We start from the raw sequence: 19,473 nt of genomic DNA, 5'->3' as shown, positions 1-19,473 counted from the left end.
TTCGAACCAAACATGTGCCCTATTTTAGAATACAAAGTTGGGAAATCAAAGCAGTGGGGAAAATTAATTATGCATCTATGAAAATAGCCATCTAGAAAAACAATTAAAATTTAATCTTAATTAACTCCTTACATCAAAATAAAGTGAAGATAGATCAAAAATTTAAACATAAAATATGAAACTACAAAAATGAAGAAAATTAAATATTGAAAAAATTGAAGAATATTTTGATAATACTGAAATAAAGTCTTTCTAAAAGACAGAAAGGCCAAAGAATATATTGAAAGATTTGATTATGTAAAAGATTTGATTATGTAAATATAAATCTATTTCTATATGGCCAAAAATATTCTTCACAGTATAAAAACATGGAAAATAAATCATGAGCTGGAAAAATAATAATTACACACACAATGGTAAAAAGATTAATTTTCTTAGTATATAACTCAATCATAAAAATCAGTATGGAAAAGATCAGCAATCAAGTAAAACAGGTAAAATTCATTAATAGGCAATTCACAAAAAAGAAATACAAATCATTTCAAACGTGAATAGATGCTCAAATTCACCTGTATTTATTAACTACAAATTAAGCCATATAATTGAAACATAATTTCTTTAATCAGATTGTCAAATACCATAAATGTTTATCAAGCACTGATTGTTGAGAATGTGGTCAAACAGCATTTTACAGACTGAGGGCAGTAGTATAGTTTAGTACAAGCTCATGGATGGCATTTTGGCAATAACTGTGAACATCAACAATTTAAATACACATACCAATTGACTCAGCAATTCCATTTCTATGAACTCATACTTACACAATTTCATAAAGACTTCAATGCAGAATAATTTGTCATAGAAAAAGATTGGGGGAAACATGAAGAGGACTGGATAAATTAATTTTAGTGTATCTCGATAAAGGAGCATTAAGCAATATGAGGAAACTGAGAATGATTTCAATCTATATAGACTGATGTGGAAAGATCTTCAGGAGGCTGAGTAGTAAAATGCAAAATTTATATGCAGATATAAACACAAAGACATATATGAAATGTGCTTATATTTGCAAAGATTATTAATTGCAAAATCTTACAGACTGTAGTGATTACATCTGGAAGAACTCGGAGACTTTGGTGAAGGATGAGTAGGAGGTTTATTCTACACTATTACCACTTAGTAAGGATTCTATTTTTAATATTTATCATCTATTATACGTGCAAACTTTTATTTAAAAAGGTAAAATATTACACTAAAGAGCTCATATGTAACACAAATGAAACTGAATAAAAAAAATACTCTATAAATCATTGAATATCCTAACTAGTACAATGAAAATAATGAAGATAAAAGACAAGAATATGACTAAAAATAGGGCTAAGAATGAAAAATAAAGTAATAAAAATATACATAAATTAATTAAAAATTAGTGCAACACTATAAAAATTTCATTGATTAATTCATTACATATTACTTGTTGGCTCCCTACTGTCCATGCATTTCACCTTTCTAGGTAAAATAATAAATAAGATATTATAGAACTTACATCCAGTAGAGAAATTGCTATTAATAGCACAAACACAGTTTATCCTTAACTTATAATTATCATAAATCCTTTGAAGAAAAAGAAAGTTTGCATCAGATTTATGAAGACTTTTACACTCAACAGAGATGGGTTTAATGCCAAATTACTTTCTTTATGATGGATGATGAACTTACTTACTAGTTGACATAATTATTTTTTTCCAGAGCTTCTTCATAGCATTGGTCATTTCTGAATTTCTCAGAGTGTAGATTAATGGGTTCAGCATGGGGGTTATTACTGTATAAAACACGCTCAATGATTTGTCAAAGGGGAAGGTCTCTGCAGGTCTTGCATACATGAAAATACAGGGAACAAAGAAGAAGACAACCACAGTGATGTGGGAACCACAGGTCTGGAGAGCTTTCCGCCTCCCTTCCTGACTAAGATTCTTTAGAGAGTACAAGATGACACCATAAGAGAAGTGTAAGAGCAGAAACACAACAGTGCAGATCAGTCCTCCATTGGCCACCACTAAGAGGCCAATGACATAGGTATCAGTACAGACGAGTTTCACTAAAGGATACATATCACACATAAAGTGATCAATGATGTTGGGGCCACAGAATGGGAGCCCATAAATACTGCTAAGCTGAATTACTGAGTGTAGAAAGCCTCCAACCCAACACACTACCAGCAGCACAATACACACGCACTGCCTCATGATAACCAAATAATGCAAGGGCTTACAGATGGCCACATAGCGGTCATAGGCCATCACCAACAGAAGAAAGATCTCTGATCCACCTAAAAAGTTCTCTGTAAAGAGCTGGGCCATACAAGACTGGAAGGATATGGTATTTTCCCCAAAGAACAAGTCTGAAATCAATCTGGGGGAAATGGAAGAGGAATACAGGACATCGATAAATGAGAGACTTGCAAGGAAAAGGTACATCGGAGAGTCCAGGTTCTTACTGACTGTCACAGTCACAATAATGAGCATGTTGCCCACCATGGTCAAAATGTAAAAGAGTAAAAACAAAACAAAAAGAACTTTCTGCTCGTTTGGATTCTCTGTGAGGCCCAAGAGGATAAAGTAAGTCACATTGTTCCAAGTTTCCATTTAGTCTTTACAGGTGCCGACTTCAGATATTAGAAGCAGTTTACCTATAAAACAAGAGGGAAAACTTTTAAATGCATTATATGTTTAATCTTTTATTTATCCATTCAATTAAAAGAAAGTGTACAGAATATCTATTTGTGTCAGATGTGTCACATTTTGGTTACTAAGTCGAATAAAACATAGTCGCCTACCCTTGGTGATATGATGCACAATGAGAGATCAGTGCAATCCAGGTCAATATAATAAGTGCCATTATAATAATATTCACACAATGCTAAGTGTCACAATGCAGGGATATATCAATCAAACTGGAATCAGAAACGGCTTCCGAGAGGAAGCAGTGCTTTAGCTGAGTTTTTTCAGGAAAAGTGAAAGAACAAAAGAAGATGATAAGGGAATCCTATGAAAAGGTGCACCATTTGTAAAGTCAGAAATGCCTAATACCTGACTCCCAAGGTAATTTGCATATTCAAAGTGAGTATATCAAATTGTGAATGGAAAGTCATTGACCTGGAGTATCTCAGACCTCTTGAGACCTCTTTCTTAAGGTCTGTAGATGGACAGATCACTTTTCTGTGACCAATAAATGCAGAAGCACTTCTATTTTGCGTCTCCATTCCTTCTCTCCACTAATTTTCAAACATACATGCTAAGTCTCAAATTTTGGACATCTCCAATTGTCTGTCAATTTGGTATTTATAAAGCTAAATTTTTAATTTTCCATGATACATATAGGTGTTCCTCATCTCATTAAATGGTACTACCTTCATGTTATTGTTCAGACAATAAATCTCACAGCATCCTTCACTCTTTTAGTGCTCTCAAATTATTATTCAGACCTTAACAAATCCTGTTGACTCTACTTTCCAGTGTATCACAAATTTGATCATTTCCCAACCCCCATTTCCTCCCTGGCCCACAGCAATAACCTCCTACCAAGACTCTCCAAATTAACTCTGTCCCCAATAATTTATTCTCCTGAAGCAGTTCAAATATTCCCTTTTAAATCTCACTCTGATTATATCACTTCACTGCTCAAAACTCTTGCAGTGGATTCCAATCACATACGCACAATTTAATGTATTCCATTTACTGTTTACAGTAACAAGAACTATAATCCCCATTTCCCAGTTGAAGATCTTGAGGCTCAGAACATCTAATTAATTTCCCAAAGCACACATTTTTAAGTGATAAAACTAGGCTTGGAATCTGTTTATTTCAAAGTGATTTAATTTCTTACAGAATGAAGAAATTAACACAATTGTGAAACCCAGTTGCCACTATTTACTGTTAGTCTTACCTTATGGAGGCTTGTTCACAGTCTGAAGGAAGACTTTTTAACTCACTCACAGGAACCTGGAATTTTTCATTAATCCCGTATGACAACAGAGGACAAAAAGATGCATTATGACTTGAGGATATATTTGGTTTCATTCAGCTGTCCGTTCATTTTCTCCATAGAGTCAACTGATTATTTAGAAGATAATTTTTATTTGCACTGTAGATTATTTAATAGGAATTTCATGGTACACATAGAAAAATACATTTATCACGTTAGGACAATTTACCAAAAAGGCAAGCAAATCCTATGTTTGCACAAGAAGACAGCAACTAACCATTTCCCATGGAAATTTTTCCTGAGTAACTTCTGTCCTATGAACTTCAAAATAGGAAAACACCATTCAATTGCTTAGCCCTTCTCATTCTATCATGTTGGTCTGGCCAGACTATCTGTCTTGAGATTTTGAGAGACATTCTTGTGCTTTTTTTTTATGTCATGCTTTAAATATAACAATGCACCTCCTGAAAAATTTATACAAGTTCTTAAGAGGATATCTTCTGCTTCCCAACAGGGGCAAAGATCATTGGTCATTTTATTCCTTCTAACCACATTTATCATTGGGTCCTGGAATTGGAATATATCCAAGACTAATTCTACCTTAATTAAATTCACTGGGATTTGCCACAACATTTAAAAGTACATCTATAAGTAAACATACGACCAGGACAAATCACATAATTAGGATCAGAAAGATGTAACATGGAGAAAAAAAATAGCTTTAGAACAATTATGATACTATTGCCAGTCAAGAATAAATTATCATCTGAGTCATTTTGCTCCAGTGAAGATTAATTTATCAAGTGTCCCCATTTGTCCTAGCAAGTGTTTCCTTCCTTTTGTTTAATACTCAATTTATTCTGTCTTGAAGCGTGGCTAGAAACATTAAAAATTTTATCACCAATTTAGATAAAATAACTATCCAATTTTTGGTTATTTAAAAAAAATTAGAGCACGTATTTTATATCAGGAACTCTGCTATGAAAGAGGGCACAGCAACTAATAAAACATGGGGAAAAAATCATATAAAAGCCCATGCCTGCATCAACCTTATACTCTTATAGAGAGACAGATGATAAATAAGAGGACTTTTTAATAAAATAATTATAATCTTAATCAGTGCTAATGGCAACAAACAAGGTACTGAGACAGAAAAGAAGGAGAATTCTATCACAGATAATGGCATCAGAGAAGGTCTTTCCTAAATGGTATGTTTAAACTGAGACCCAAAGGAGAGGAAGTTGCTTCCATTGGAAGCACTGTTACATGTAGTTTCAGTTTTGAAAAGAGTGCAGCCGGGGCGGCCCAGTGGCGCAGTGGTTAAGTTCGCATGTTCCGCTTCTCCGCAGCCCGGGGTTCGCCAGTTCGGATCGGGGGTGCAGACATGGCACCGCTTGGCAAAAGCCATGATGTGCTAGGCGTCCCACGTATAAAGTAGAGGAAGATGGGCATGGATGTTAGCTAAGGGCCAGTCTTCCTCAGCAAAAGGAGGATTGGCAGTAGTTAGCTCAGCGCTAATCTTCCTCAAAAAAAAAAAAAGGAGCGTAGCAAGTTCAAGACACTGAAAGGTCAGTATACATAGAGGTAATAGGGAAGACAGAGGAGAAAACAAACTGGAATTGAAGACATGAATAGGAACCATACTCTTCAGGGCAGTACGGAGCTTAGTAAGGAATCTGGATTTTATTTTTTCAAGTCTTTTAAAGTGGGAGTAAATAACTTAGATATTTTTTTAATTAGGGAAATTTTCCATCTGAAATATTTCAAAATTAAGATCGAAGAGCTATTTTAAAATTGCTACTAAATCACATGCTTTACTATACAGGAAAGGTTAAGAAATATCAGTTATTTGTGTTTCTGCTTGAGCACTAAGCACAATGCTTACAGAGTAGGTGTTCAATAAAATTTAAGTGAATATATCAACAGCTCTCTATAGTATCAATAATGTTTCTACTCACTAACTTACTTGTGGTCCTTTATGACTCCCTTATTTCTTATGTGTATTGCAAACAGAAACAGGGACAACTATCTAACAGATAAAATAAAATACTTTACACAAGCCTCCATCAGCAACCGTACTGAAAACCAAAGGTGTGTGGCTGCCCAAAAACTTTGAATGCACACAGACATTTTGTTAGTGTCCCGGAGGATGTAGTGTCCACACTCCCAACATAAAATCCAAAGGACTACATTTTCCAGATCTCCTTGACAATTGAGTGCAGACATGTGACTTTAGTTCTGCCAACCAGGATCATCTGTGCAAGTCTTTAAAGTAGAAATTAGTTATCTGAGGCTGGCTTCTGGTATGAAGTCAACAGAGTCAGAGTGGTTCTAGGTCAGAGCAGTGATGGCACCTTTGCAGTTAGCCAGTGCCAGCATGGTTATGGTGTCAGCAGACACAGCATGTCCTTTAGCTTGACAGTCCTGTCAGGGGTGCTTATGCAAATTGTTTCTTGTCACTCAGACTAGAATCTGTGACTCTAGCTCTTCCAAAAGTTCTTTATGCTATAATTTCATGTAGTAAGTACCTTCTAATTAATCTCTCTAGATATGATTCTATCTCTTCAAGGGAGAACTCTGACATACACCAGACTAATCTGAAATTCTCCATTTCAATTTACCAGCAAGGTAGAAGATCATCAACTTCAGAAGCATTGCAGTTAAGAAGGTTTCTTTTTACAAATGCATTTATTCTCAAGAGTATTACATGGATATGACGGTAATTTATTGAGTAAATATTTATTAAGCATTTATTCTGTGTCAATCTCTGTTCTAGATACTTAGATATGTAGTAGTGAACAAAACAAATAATGCTTCTATTTTTATGGAGTTTATATATTAGTTGGAAGAGAGGAACAAAAAACAGATGAATCAGATTGTGAAAAATGCTGAGAAGAAAATTAACAGGCTTGTTTGATAGACAGTAACTGAAGGAGAAAGAGGATGGCTTTACATGGATGATTAAGAAAGACCTCTCTTAGAAGGTGGCAGTTGGAGTGAAAACTGAGTAATAACAAAGAGCCACTCGTGCAGACCTCTGAAAGGCAAGCATTTTAGGGATAAAGAACTAGTGCTGAGACCTTAGGGCAAAAATGAAGCCATTGGGACTGAAACATAGGCAACATGGTAAACTGTAGTACTGGATAAATCTACAGAGACTTGTATTTGAGTGGTGAGCAACCGTGCCTAGCCCTGGATGCTATGAAAAGCCTATTATATTTTAGTGTAAATTTGGCCAGGTAATTTTCATTCTACCAATCAGCATAGTTCAGCATCTTAAGGTAATATTTGCTTGAATACGTATGATATAGATAGATGAGATAGGTAGATAGATAGAGAGATAGATGCAGATAGATATTAGATAGATAGATATAGGTATATAAGGTTTCATTTAGCTTCATCCTGACTTTAATTAGAGCTGAATTAATTATAGGTTAGGGTTGTTTGGTGAGCTCAGAAGAGCAAAGAGTAATTAATCATACTCATCAAGGTCATATCTTTGCTTTTAAAAACACTTTTATAATGTTTTCTATGTGTCAGGCACTGTTATAAGCACTTAACAAATATTAACTCATCTATCTGGCCCAATGGCTCTATGAGATAATTACTATCATTACTGTTTTTACAGATGTAGAATATGTGGCGTAGAATTTTAAAACTTTTCCCAGGTTGCATTGAAACCCAGGAAATCTGACTGTAGTGCCTTCTCTTAACCTCTATCACATACTATCTTCTCTAGACAAGTATCTCCCTTTATTTTCTCAGTTCATATTCTGGTTGCCTGCTCTGTTGGCCTCAGATTCATAACAAAATAATACCTTGACTCCTCAAAAAGGACTTGTCAGGAGAAAATTAGACGCACAAATGACTCAGCCCCAAGAAAGTGGAGGCAATGTAGATTAGAAACGTAGATTAGAAAACCAGGAGACAGAGGTTCAGTAATGGCCGAGGAGGTTGGAAACCATTCCAGTACCCAAGAGCTTCTAAAATGACAGTCAGCTTTCAGAATATTCTTCACAACAGGAAAAAATGCAGAGTATCATTTCTTCTAAAGCTCACAGAAAGCTTAGATTAGTGAATATTTCTATTATACTCTCAGACTCCAGTAATAAAGAATGTTCATAATAACTAACATCTATTAAGCATTCAGTGGTACTAAGAGCTTTCCAAGAATTCTTTATTTGATCCTGATAATGTCTCTATCATTATTCTTTAAGTGAATCCTCAAGATGTTGTGTTTTGCAGAAGTTCAAACTCTAAGTGGAAAAATTAAGTTTTATCTTAGGACTGTCTAATTCAAACAATATGCTCTAATATTTCTAATCATATCATATCATGATTAGAACAATCATAGTCATATATCATTCTAATATACTAAATCTTATCACCCATGTCTCCAAAATTTGCTTACAAAAATGATACAGAAAATCTCTTTCACACATTAGAATCATGAAGAAAAAAAGGCTCTCACTCTGAATAAGTAGCTAAGATAACAATAACAATGACTTTTAGTCCAAATAATGTGGAAGAGTTAATGTTAGACCTCCCATTTGGGGGCAGAAAGAGAAAGAATGAATCAACCCAGATATGGCAGACGTAGAAATTACAAAAAAAGAATATGGAGAGGGGCCAGTCCCATGGCTGAGTGGTTAAAGTTCCATGCGCTCTGCTTCAGCCACTCGGGTTCACAGCTTTAGATCCCGGGTGAAGACCTACTCCACTCATCAGCCATGCTGTGGAGGCATGCCACGTACTAAGTAGAGGAAGATCGACACTGATGTTAACTCAAGGCTAATCTTCCTCAAGGAAAGAAAAGAGGAGGATTGGCAACAGACAGTATCTCAGGGCAAATCTTCCTCACAAAAAAAAAAGAATAAGGAGACTAGAGACCTAAAACATTCCTATATATTCAGATTTTCTTTTTTAGAGATTGGCACCTGAGCTAACATCTGTGGCCAATCTTTTTCTTTTCCTCTTATTTTCTTTCTACCCAATGCCGCCCAATACATAGTTGTATATTCTAGTTGTAGGTCCTTCTAGTAGAAGCAGCTCAAGTGTCCACTGACAGATAAATGTATAGGCAAAATGAGGTATATGCATAGAATGGAATGCTATTTAGCTTAGAAAAGGAAGGAAATTTTGACATATGCTAAAAAATAGATTAATATACAATATATCATCCTAAGTGAAATAAGACAGTCACAAAAGGACAAAGATTATATAATTTCATTTACATGATGTACTAACGTTGTTAAATTCGTTGACAGGAAGTAGAATGTTGGTTGCCTGGGGCTCAGAGACGGGGAATTATTGTTTAATGGGTGTGGTTTCAGTTTTAGGAAGATGAAAAAGTTTTGGAAATATATGGTGGGGATGTTTGCATAACAATGTGAATTAACTTAAGGCCAGTGAACTGAACACTTAAAAATGGTTAAAATTGGGAGGGCTGGCCTCATGGCACAGCAATTAAGTTTGCACATTCTGCTTCGGTGGCCCAGGGTTCACCAGTTCGGATCCCGGGTGTAGACATGCAACGCTTGGCAAGCCATGCTGTGGTAAGTGTCCCACATATAAAGTAGAGGAAGATGGGCACAGATGTCAGCTCTGGGCCAATCTTCCTCAGCAAAATAAGAGGATTGGCAGCAGATGTTAGCTCAGGGCTAATCTTCCTCAAAAAAAACACATTTATTTAAAAAATGGTTAAAATTGCAAATTTTGTTATATATTCTGGAACATAATTTAAAAAATAAATTTAAGAACTAAGGTGACTGCATTAATAGGCTCATTATGTGAACATAAACTACAGCAAAATAGCTCAAAGTGTATGCAAAGATCATTGACTTCAGATGCACCTGAGTAATTTATTTAAAAGGTAGGTATGTCAATCCAACAACAAATTTACTAAATTTAACACTGTCATGATAATCTGAATTTTATAAAAACTCTAATTTTGATGCTACCTTAAAATTTTACAACCATTTGGGAAATACATAAATCTAAATAGAATATTTTTATAATGATATATAATTTTCCTCTTGGACTTTTCCTTGATGTGCTTATAGGATGACATCAACATACTTTTAACTAATAGTGTTCATTTGGCTCTGAACCATAGAAATTATCTTCTTTTCTCTTCTCCATTTAAAGGATAAGTTCATTTTATATTGTTATGATTATTTCTCAAAGTCACTTTTTCACTCCAGAACTTTCTCATAGCATTTTGCACCTCTAAATTTCTGAGTGTGTATGTTTAAGAAGTTTAACAAGGGAGTTGTCATAGTATAAAACACAGCCACTGCTTTATCAACGGAGAAGGTGGCGATTGGGTGCAAACATATAAATATGCAGGGCACAAAGACTAAGATGACAACAGTCATGTGATAGACAGGTGGAGAGAGCATTGCATCTCCCCTGCATGCTATACATCCTTAGAAAGTACAAGATGACCACATAGAAGACCATCAAGAGGAAAAATTTAACAGAGAGATGAACTCACTCTTGACAGCAACAAAGACATGAAGGGTATGAGTGCCCATGAAGACGAATTTCAACAGAAGGTTCAAGTTACACATGAAAGATCCATGACATTGGAGCCAGAGACAGGCAGCCAGACTGCGACAAGGATCTGAATGGTTGCAAGGACAAAACCTCTGGCTCAAACCACTTGAAAGAGGAAGCCACATCCTTGTCACTCTTGATGATTTCATTGTACAGGGGTTTACAGATGGCCACATAGCGGTCACTGGCATCCATCATGGGCAGAGCAATCTCAGCAGCACCAACAGATGCTCAGCAAAGACTTGAGTCATGCACTTCCTGGAAGAGATGATTATCTTTACAGCCTAAGTGTCAGCTGGCATTTTAGGGTCATGAGTGAAGAAGAGCAGCTATCTCTAAGGGAAAAGTAACACAGGCAGGAAATGGAAGCACTACCCAAGGGTATAGAAGATGACCTGATGAATGAAAAGATATATTCTCTTCAATATTCTAAAGATATAAACTTTTCCTAAATTAATCTTCTTAAATTGAATCTTCTTGAAAATAATAACTGAACTTTTTCTAACTAGACTATTTTAAACATTTCAATTTAATTGTAAACTTACTTTAATTTTCAACTTATATTATTTTCTTATTTAAATTTATTATTTTATTTTAAACTTAATTTTGCAACATACACATGCAAGACTAGACAAGCTTCTGAAAAAAAATAGTAATGAGGGACTGCTAGTCGTATCATATACCAAAATGTATTATATATCAAAGCAACTACATTGTGTGTCAATTGGTACCTGAATAAAGAGACCAACAAAATAGAATAGAGTCCTCAGTTGGATCCAAATATATATGGGAGTTTAGAAAACAGTAGTCAGGACTTCAAATCAATGACAAAGAGATAATTATGCAACTATGAAAAACAACTAAAATTTAGAAAAACAGCTAAAATGCAATCCCTATTTAACTCCTATACCAAATAAACTTCAGATGGATTAGAAGTTTTAAAATAAGATAAGGACCACAAAAATGCTTAAAAATTAAATGCCAAATATAGCTGAAGAATATTTTGGTAAGAGTGAAGTGGAGAAAGTCTTTCAGCAAGAAACAAAAAACTAAAAGTAAATAAATATCACATGTAAAAAAAAAACAATTTGCATGCCAAAAGCATTCTACATAGTATAATAAAGTCAAAACCATAACAGAAGCCAGAAAAATAATAACTGCATGAACAATAGTAAAAGGTGTCATTTCCCGTACACAATTAACTCACAGAAATCAATATGCAAAAGATCGATTGAATAAAATACATATAAGATATTAATAGACAACTCACAGGAAAAGAAATACAAATCATAGTAAATGCAAAAAGATGCTCAAATTCAATTATATCAAAAGGATTTTAAATAAAGTATAAAAAATTAAATAAAATAACATCAAGATGTATGCCATAAATATTTATCAGGTGCTGTTTGTTGAGATTGTAGACAAAAGTATCCTCATAGATGGTGGGCAGGAGTGTGGCAGGTTGTATGTCCTCAAGGATGCTAGTTTGACAGTAACTATGAATACCAACATTTCATATACATACAGTATCTGACCACTGATTTAAATACGTACAACAGTTTCACTTCTAGGAACTCATGCTTGCACATATTCAAAAGCATATTTATTGTAAAATTATTTGTCTTAGAAAAAGAGGACTAGCATGAAGAGGTATGCATATATTAATTTTAATATATGTTTATAAGGCAGTATAATACGGTTTGAGAAAAACTGTTAGAACTATATGGACTGGTATGGAAATCTTTTCAAGATGTTGCATAGCAAATGCAAGTATTAACATACACAGAAAAAACACAAATATATTTGAATGCATTTGCATTTGGAAAGATTATTACCTGAAGAATATTAAGAAAAAGATAAGTGACTGCCTCTGGGGAAGAGGACTGGAGACTAAACAGAGATAAATAAGAAATTTATCCTCACTTTATCCCGTTTTGTACAGTTTGCATTTTTATTACTTATTATATATTACACTTCAATTTTTCTTTAAAATCTAGACGTATTACATTAAAAATTTCATATATAATGCAACTAAAATTTCACAAAGAAGACAGGGTATATAGCATTAAGTACTTTAAATACTGTAATTATAAGAATGAACTTAAATGACGAGAATCTGAATAGAAATAATACTTAGTCTCGGAAAAAAGCAAAAAAGAGAAATGTATAAATTGATTAAAAATTAAGGTAACTAAATAAAAATGTCCTCACTAATTCATTATATATTATTGACTCCTTGCTTTATAGGCATTACTGCTCTAGGTGAAGTGATAAACAGGACATTATAAGACCCTACATTTTAGCAGGGTGTAGGGAAAGAAGACAAATCCTCTACCCTCTGAGTCCCTCTGCCTGGGCTATAAATTAAATTGACATGACACAGAATAACAGGAGAAAATCAGGGTGGCCCAGCAGCACAGCGGTTAAGTTCACACGTTCCGCTTCTTGGTGGCCCGGGGTTCGCCAGTTCGGATCCGGGTGTGGACATGGCATCGCTTGGCAAAAGCCATGCTGTGGTAGGCATCCCACGTATAAAGAAGAGGAAGATGGGCATGGATGTGAGCTCAGGGCCAGTCTTCCTCAGCAAAAAAAGGAGGATTGGCAGTAGTTAGCTCAGGGCTAATCTTCCTCAAAAAAAAAAATAGGAGAAAATCAAACAAAGCTTTGTAATGTGTGTACTTGGGAGACACTCAGGAAAACTGAGCATCTCCCTAGAATGGCCAAAGTTGTCACCTTGAATAGCATCTTTAGATAAGGACAAAAGAGAATGTTGGTGGTGGTGGTTTGGGACTTCAAAGGGGAGGAGGGCAATTCACATGGAAATGGAAAAGCAAATATTTGGTAAACAGAACTTTGATAAGAGTGTGTTTAGCAAGGACTCTTTCAGTCTATCAATACCCAGAGTTATCTATGGTGATGGCCTATCATGGGGACAGGCCTTTTATCTTAAATTCTTTTAGGCAGGTAGGGGAGGGCAAAGTTTCTTTCAGAGTCTTTTGTTCTTAAAAATAATCCAGCCAAAGAGACATATTTTGAGGTGACCAGTTCTGATCCCCAACAAGGGAGAGAAGCAGTAATTAATAGCACAATCACATAGTTCTTTGCTTAATTATAATTATCATAAATTCTTTGAAGAAAGTCAGTATCAGATTTAAGAAGACTTCTGCATTGCAAGGAAATGGACCCTACTGTGAAACGACTCTCTTCATGGTAGGTAATAAACTTATTTACTACAAGATATGAAATTTCTTCTCCAGAGTTTCTTCATAGCATTCGTCATCTGAATTTCACAGAGTGTAGATTAATGGGTTCACCATGGCAGTCATGCCTGTATAAAACACGCTCAATGATTTGTCAATGGGGAAAGTCTCTGCAGGTCTTGCATTTATGAAAATACAGGGAACAAAGAAGAAAACAACCACAGTGATGTGGGAACCACAGGTCTGGAGAGCTTTCAGCCTCCCTTCCTGACTAAGGTTTTTTAGAGAGTGCAAGATGACACCATAAGAGATGAGTAAGAGCAAAAGTGCAGATCAGTCCTCCATTGGCCACCACTAAAAGGCCAATGACATAGGTGTCAGTACAGATGAGCTTCAATAAGGGGTACATGTCACAGAAAAAATGATCAATGATGTTCAGTCCACAGAATGGGAGCCCATGAATAGTGTAAAGCTGAATTACTGAGTGCAGAAAACCTCCAACCCAACACACAACTAGCAGCCAAATACACACCCACCTCCTCATGATGGCCAAATAATGCAAGGGCTTACAGATGGCCACATCTGGTCATAGACCATCACCAACAGAAGAAACACCCCTGATCCAGCAGAAAAATGCTCTGTAAAGAGCTGCATCATACAATATTGGAAGGACATGGTGTTTGTCCCAAAGAACAAGTCTGAAATCAACCTGGGGGTAATGGAAGAGGAATAAATGACATCCAAAATTGACAGGTTACCAAGAAAAATGTACATTGGGGTGTCCAGGCTCTTAGTGAAAGTTACAGTCACAAGAATGAGCATGTTGCCCACCATGGTCAAAATATAGAAGAACAAGAAAATAACGGAGAGGACTTTCTGTTCCTTTGGATTCTGTGTGAGGCCCAAGAGGACAAAGTAAGTCACATTGTTGCTTGGTTCCATCTAAACTCTATTAGATGCTGACTTCAGACATTAGAAGCACTTTACCTACAAAGCAAGTGGGAAACCTTTTAAATGTACTATAAATTTAATATTTTATTTATTCATTCAATTAACAGTATCTGTTTGTGGCAAATGAGTCATGGACACAGTGGTTACCAAATTGAATAGGACATTGTTGCCTGTCCTCAATGATTTGATATGTAATGAATGACAAGTCAATTCTAGGCTACTGTCATAAGAACCATTATAAGAATATTCACACATTGCTAAGGGACACAGTGTAGGAATGTATCAACCAAATTGGAATAAGAGATGGCTTCGCAAAGGAAGCAATGTTCTAGCTGGGTTTTAAATGAAAAGTGAAAGAACAAGAGAAGATGGAAAGGGAATTCCATGAAAGGTGCACCATTCATAAAGTCAAAAAAGTGTAATACTTGAGACCCATTTAGGGTAATTTACATAGTCAAAGTGAGTAGATCAAATATGAATGGAAGGTCATTGTGCTGGGTTGTCTCATGTCTCATTGAAACAATTTTTTTAGGGTCTTTAGATGAATATTTCAGTTTTCTGTGACCAATAAACCCTGAGGCTCCAGCAGCTCTCTCTCCATTAATTTTCAAATGTGTGTATACAAAATCTCCACTGCTAGACGTCACTAATTGGATGTCAGTTTAGTATTTGTAAAACTAAATTTTTAATTTTCTACCATAAGCATACATGTTCCTTATCTCATTAAATGGTATCACTTTCCATGCAATTTTTCAGACAATTAATGGGACAGTGCCCTTCACTCCCTTATTGCTTCCGTTTTACTTGTTGATACATTTAACAAGTTCTATTGACTCTACTTTCTAATATATCACAAATTTGATCATTTCCCAACCCCCATTTTCTTCCTGGCCCACTGCAATTACCTCCTGCACATTATCTCCATTTTCATTCTGTCCTCCAACAGTTTCTTCTCCAGAAGCAGTTTAAATGATCCTTTTAAAATCTTATTGTGATTATATCAACTAATGCTCAAAACTCTTACAAGGGGTTCCAATCACACACTCACAGTTTAATATATCATACTTAATACTTACTGTAACAAGAATTGTAATCCCCATTTCATAGCTGAAAAAATTGAGGTACAGAACATGTAATTAATTTTCCCAAGATCGTACATTTCTAAGTAATAAAACTAGAATTGAATTTTAAGTTTCATTTATTTCAAAGTGATTTAATTTCTTACATAATGAAGAAAGTCACACAATTGTGAAGCCTGGTTCCCACTGTTTACTGTTAGTCTTACCTTATGATGGCTTGTTGACAATCTGAAGGAAGACTTTTTAACTTATTCATAGGGACCTGGAATTCTTCTTTCATCCACTATGACAAGAGAGGACAAAAAGCTGCATTACAAATTGAGGATAGATTTTGTTTCATTCGACTGTCTGTCTATTTTCTCCACCGAGTCTTCTGATTATACAGAAGATTATTTTCATTTGCACTGTAGATTATTTGATAGGATTTGTATGGTGCACACAGACAAACAAAATTTTATCACGTTAGGATAATTTAATCAAAAGATAAGCAAATCCTAATTTTACATAAGAACAGCTACTAGCCATTTCCCAGGGAAAGTTTTCTGGGGTAACTTCTTTCCTACTAACTTCAAAATAGAAAAACACCATTCAATTGTTTAGTGCTTCTCATTCTATCGTGTTGGTACAGCCAGATTATTTGACTTGAGTTTTTAGAGATATTCTTGTGATTTTTTTATGACATACTTTAAGCTTAACAAAGGAACACCTGAAAAGTTCAGAGCAGTTCTGAAGAGGATAGCATCTTCTTCTCAACTGGGGCAAAGATCATTGGACACTTTATCCTTTCTGATCACATTTATCATTGAGTCCTGGAATTGGCATATATCCAAGACTAATGCTTGCTTAATTAAATTCACTGGGATTTGCCATAAAATTTAAAAGAACATTTAGGTGTAAATATATACTAGCACAAATCACATAATTAGTGTCAGAAAGATGTAACATAGAGAAACCGAAAAGCTTCAGAACCGTGATAAGACTATTGCAAGTCAAGAATAAAATATCAAGCCAGTCATTTTGTTCCAGTGAAGATTAATTTATCAAGTATTTCCTCTCTTGTCGTAGCAAATTTCTCTTTCCTTTTATTTAATAGTCAATTTATTCTGCCTTGAAGTGTGGTAACATATGTTAAAAAATGTCACCAATTTAGGTGTAATAACTAATTATTTATCCAATTATGGATTACTTTTAAAAATTAAGGCCACCTATTTTATGCCAGTGTCAACTTAAAAAGCAAATTCACCTGTGACAAATAGAAATGGCAAGCAAAAGGGTATATCAGAGTATATGAGAAAGCCATTTGGTGTAAACCTAATTCGTCCTGACTTTTTTTTTTTTTTCAAAAAGGGCCTGACCACGGCCATTGAGCATGCATTGTATATCTGCTTTAAACATTTACTATGGCAAGAACAAATGCCCTTAAGATAAAGGTGCAACTTCCCCCATATTGGCATTTCCTTAAGGATAAGCATCTCTTCCTAGGCTAGGAACTGATTGCTGTGCTCACCTTTGACCACCCAGTTCACCTGTGACCAGCCAGCTTGAGAAAACAGACTTGCCACCCTGCTGTGTTCACCAAGAGAGCAGACCTATCTGCTGTGTCCATCAATTGCTGTGCCAACAGAGCAATCTCGTGTCTATTGTATGAAGGACATTTTAATCATATGTGAAACATCCTCTCTGGGGGTGTATAACCACTCTGTATACCCCACTTATTTGGTGCCCTTTCTTCCTTCGGGAAGAAAGGCCCCAGGCCATGGTCCTCACATTTTAGCTCAGAATAAACTCACCCAAGTTTTCATTTATAGATTGGTTATGGATTATTTTTGTCGACACGTGTTATTTCACCCTCAAGATGAGTTTATTTGGCAACAGCCAAAGGAATTGCAATGTGGCATGTGCGTGCTATGGTGGACTGTAGGCAAATCTAGACAACAAAGGAGATGAGTTACGAGGAAAAGGGGAGGACCTGTTCTAAAAGAAAGTATCTGGGGGAAAGCAACAGTTCAGGGAAGAAATGGCTTCTCCTTGGCTGAGGCGCGGCATTTCCCATTGGCTTGGCTGTTTCCAGGTGCGGAGAGAAATCTTCCTTCAGCATTAATGTAGTTTTACTTCTTGTTGAAGATGCAAGCACAGGTTTCTTCCTCTTAGAGTGTAGGATAGGGTGTGAGAGCTCCCCCTCCAGGCTTCTGGACTCAAATTAAATTAAGGTTTCTTTTGTCAACTTCCATACCAGGAACTATGCTATGAGTGGGACCCCAGCAATAAATAAAACTGAAATAAAATCTTTAAAAGGTCCTTCCTGCATGGGCCTTACATTCTTTTGAGTCACACAATATATAAGGGATAGTTTAATAAAGTTATTATTGTTTTATTCAGAGCTTCTAAGACAGCAAACAGGGTGCTGTGACAGAAAATAAGAGGGAGAATTCTACTATGGCTAAGTTCATCAGAGAAGGACTTTCTTAAGAAGTAATGTTTACCCTGAGATCCAAAGGATAGGAAGTCGTTACCATTAGAAGCACTGCTACATGTAATAATATTAAGTAAAAATTATCTCATTAAGTAAAATTATCTCACTTCACAGATGACATGATCTATATGTAGAAAACTAAAAATTTCACAGGAATTTTTATTGCAGTACCATGTTGAAAAGTAAGGGTGAGACTGGGCATACTTGTCTTGTTCCCGATTTTAGTGGGAAAGTTTTAAAACTTAATCCATATATGATGTTAGTTGTGGATTTGACCTATACAACATTTATTATGTTGAGGTATGTTACTTCTACATCCAATTTCTTGAGAGCTTTTTATCGTAAAATGATGCTGAATTTCTATACTATATAGGAATGACTCAAAGAGGAAATTAAGAAAACAATTCCATTTCAAAACATCACTAAAAAGAATAAAATACTTAAGAACAAACTTAACCAAGGAGAGAAAAGGCTTGTACACTGAAAACTGCAAAATGTTGCTGAAAGATATTATAGAAGACACGAATAAATGGAAAGACATTCATGGACTGGAAGATTTAATGTTACTAAGATGTCAAACTACCTAAAGTCACCTACAGGTTCAATGCAATCCCTATTAAATCCCTAAGGGTGTTTTGCAGACAGAGAAAAATCCATCCTAAAATTCACATGGAATGTCAAGGTACTCCAAATAGCCAAAATAATCTTGATAAAGAAGACCAAAGTTGGATGTCTCATACTTCCTGATTCCAAAACTTACTAGAAAGATATGGTAATCAAAACAGTGTGGTGTTGGCATAAAGACAGACATACAGACTAGTGCAATAAAGTACAGAGCCTCGAAAGAAACCTTTGCATATGTTTTCAAATGATTTTTGACAAGGGTACAAAGAGCATTCAATGGCAAAATGACAATCTTTCAACAAATGGTGTTGAGAGAACAGGATATCTAAAAGCCAAAGAATAAAATTGAACCCTGAACTTACATCTTATACAAAAATTAACTCATAATAATTCAAAGACCTAAAATACTAGCTAAAACTATAAAACTCTTAGAAGAAAATTTAGATTCAGCAACGATTTCTTGGGTATGAGACAAAAAGCACAGGCAAGAAGAGAAAAAATAGATAAATTGTGCCTTATAATTAAGAACTTTTGTGCATCAAATACTCTGTCACAGAGTGAAAATGCAACACATGGAATGGGAGAAAGATTAGCAAACAATCTA

At 35.3% G+C, this 19,473-nt stretch overlaps 1 protein-coding gene and 1 pseudogene across 1 annotated transcript; both read right to left on the bottom strand.

Annotated features, from left to right (window-relative positions):
• Positions 1-1,715: 1,715 nt before the first annotated feature.
• Positions 1,716-2,660, bottom strand: LOC124232701 (olfactory receptor 4A47-like). The gene has a single exon (XM_046649639.1). The coding sequence runs from the start codon at positions 2,643-2,645 to the stop codon at positions 1,716-1,718; it is 930 nt and encodes a 309-aa protein (XP_046505595.1). The 5' UTR covers positions 2,646-2,660.
• Positions 2,661-10,138: 7,478 nt separating this feature from the next.
• Positions 10,139-14,684, bottom strand: LOC124232700 (olfactory receptor 4A47-like; annotated as a pseudogene).
• Positions 14,685-19,473: the final 4,789 nt, after the last annotated feature.

Source organism: Equus quagga, unplaced genomic scaffold (assembly GCF_021613505.1).
Source record: "Equus quagga isolate Etosha38 unplaced genomic scaffold, UCLA_HA_Equagga_1.0 1080_RagTag, whole genome shotgun sequence".
NCBI lineage: Eukaryota > Metazoa > Chordata > Mammalia > Perissodactyla > Equidae > Equus > Equus quagga.
Note: the sequence above shows the minus strand (reverse complement) of the source record. Positions and strands in the feature narration are given on the sequence as shown.

What these genes read in the sequence shown, in the direction of transcription:
- LOC124232701 (XM_046649639.1), bottom strand. Translation starts at nt 2,645, where the DNA reads ATGGAAACTTGGAACAATGTGACTTACTTTATCCTCTTGGGCCTCACA.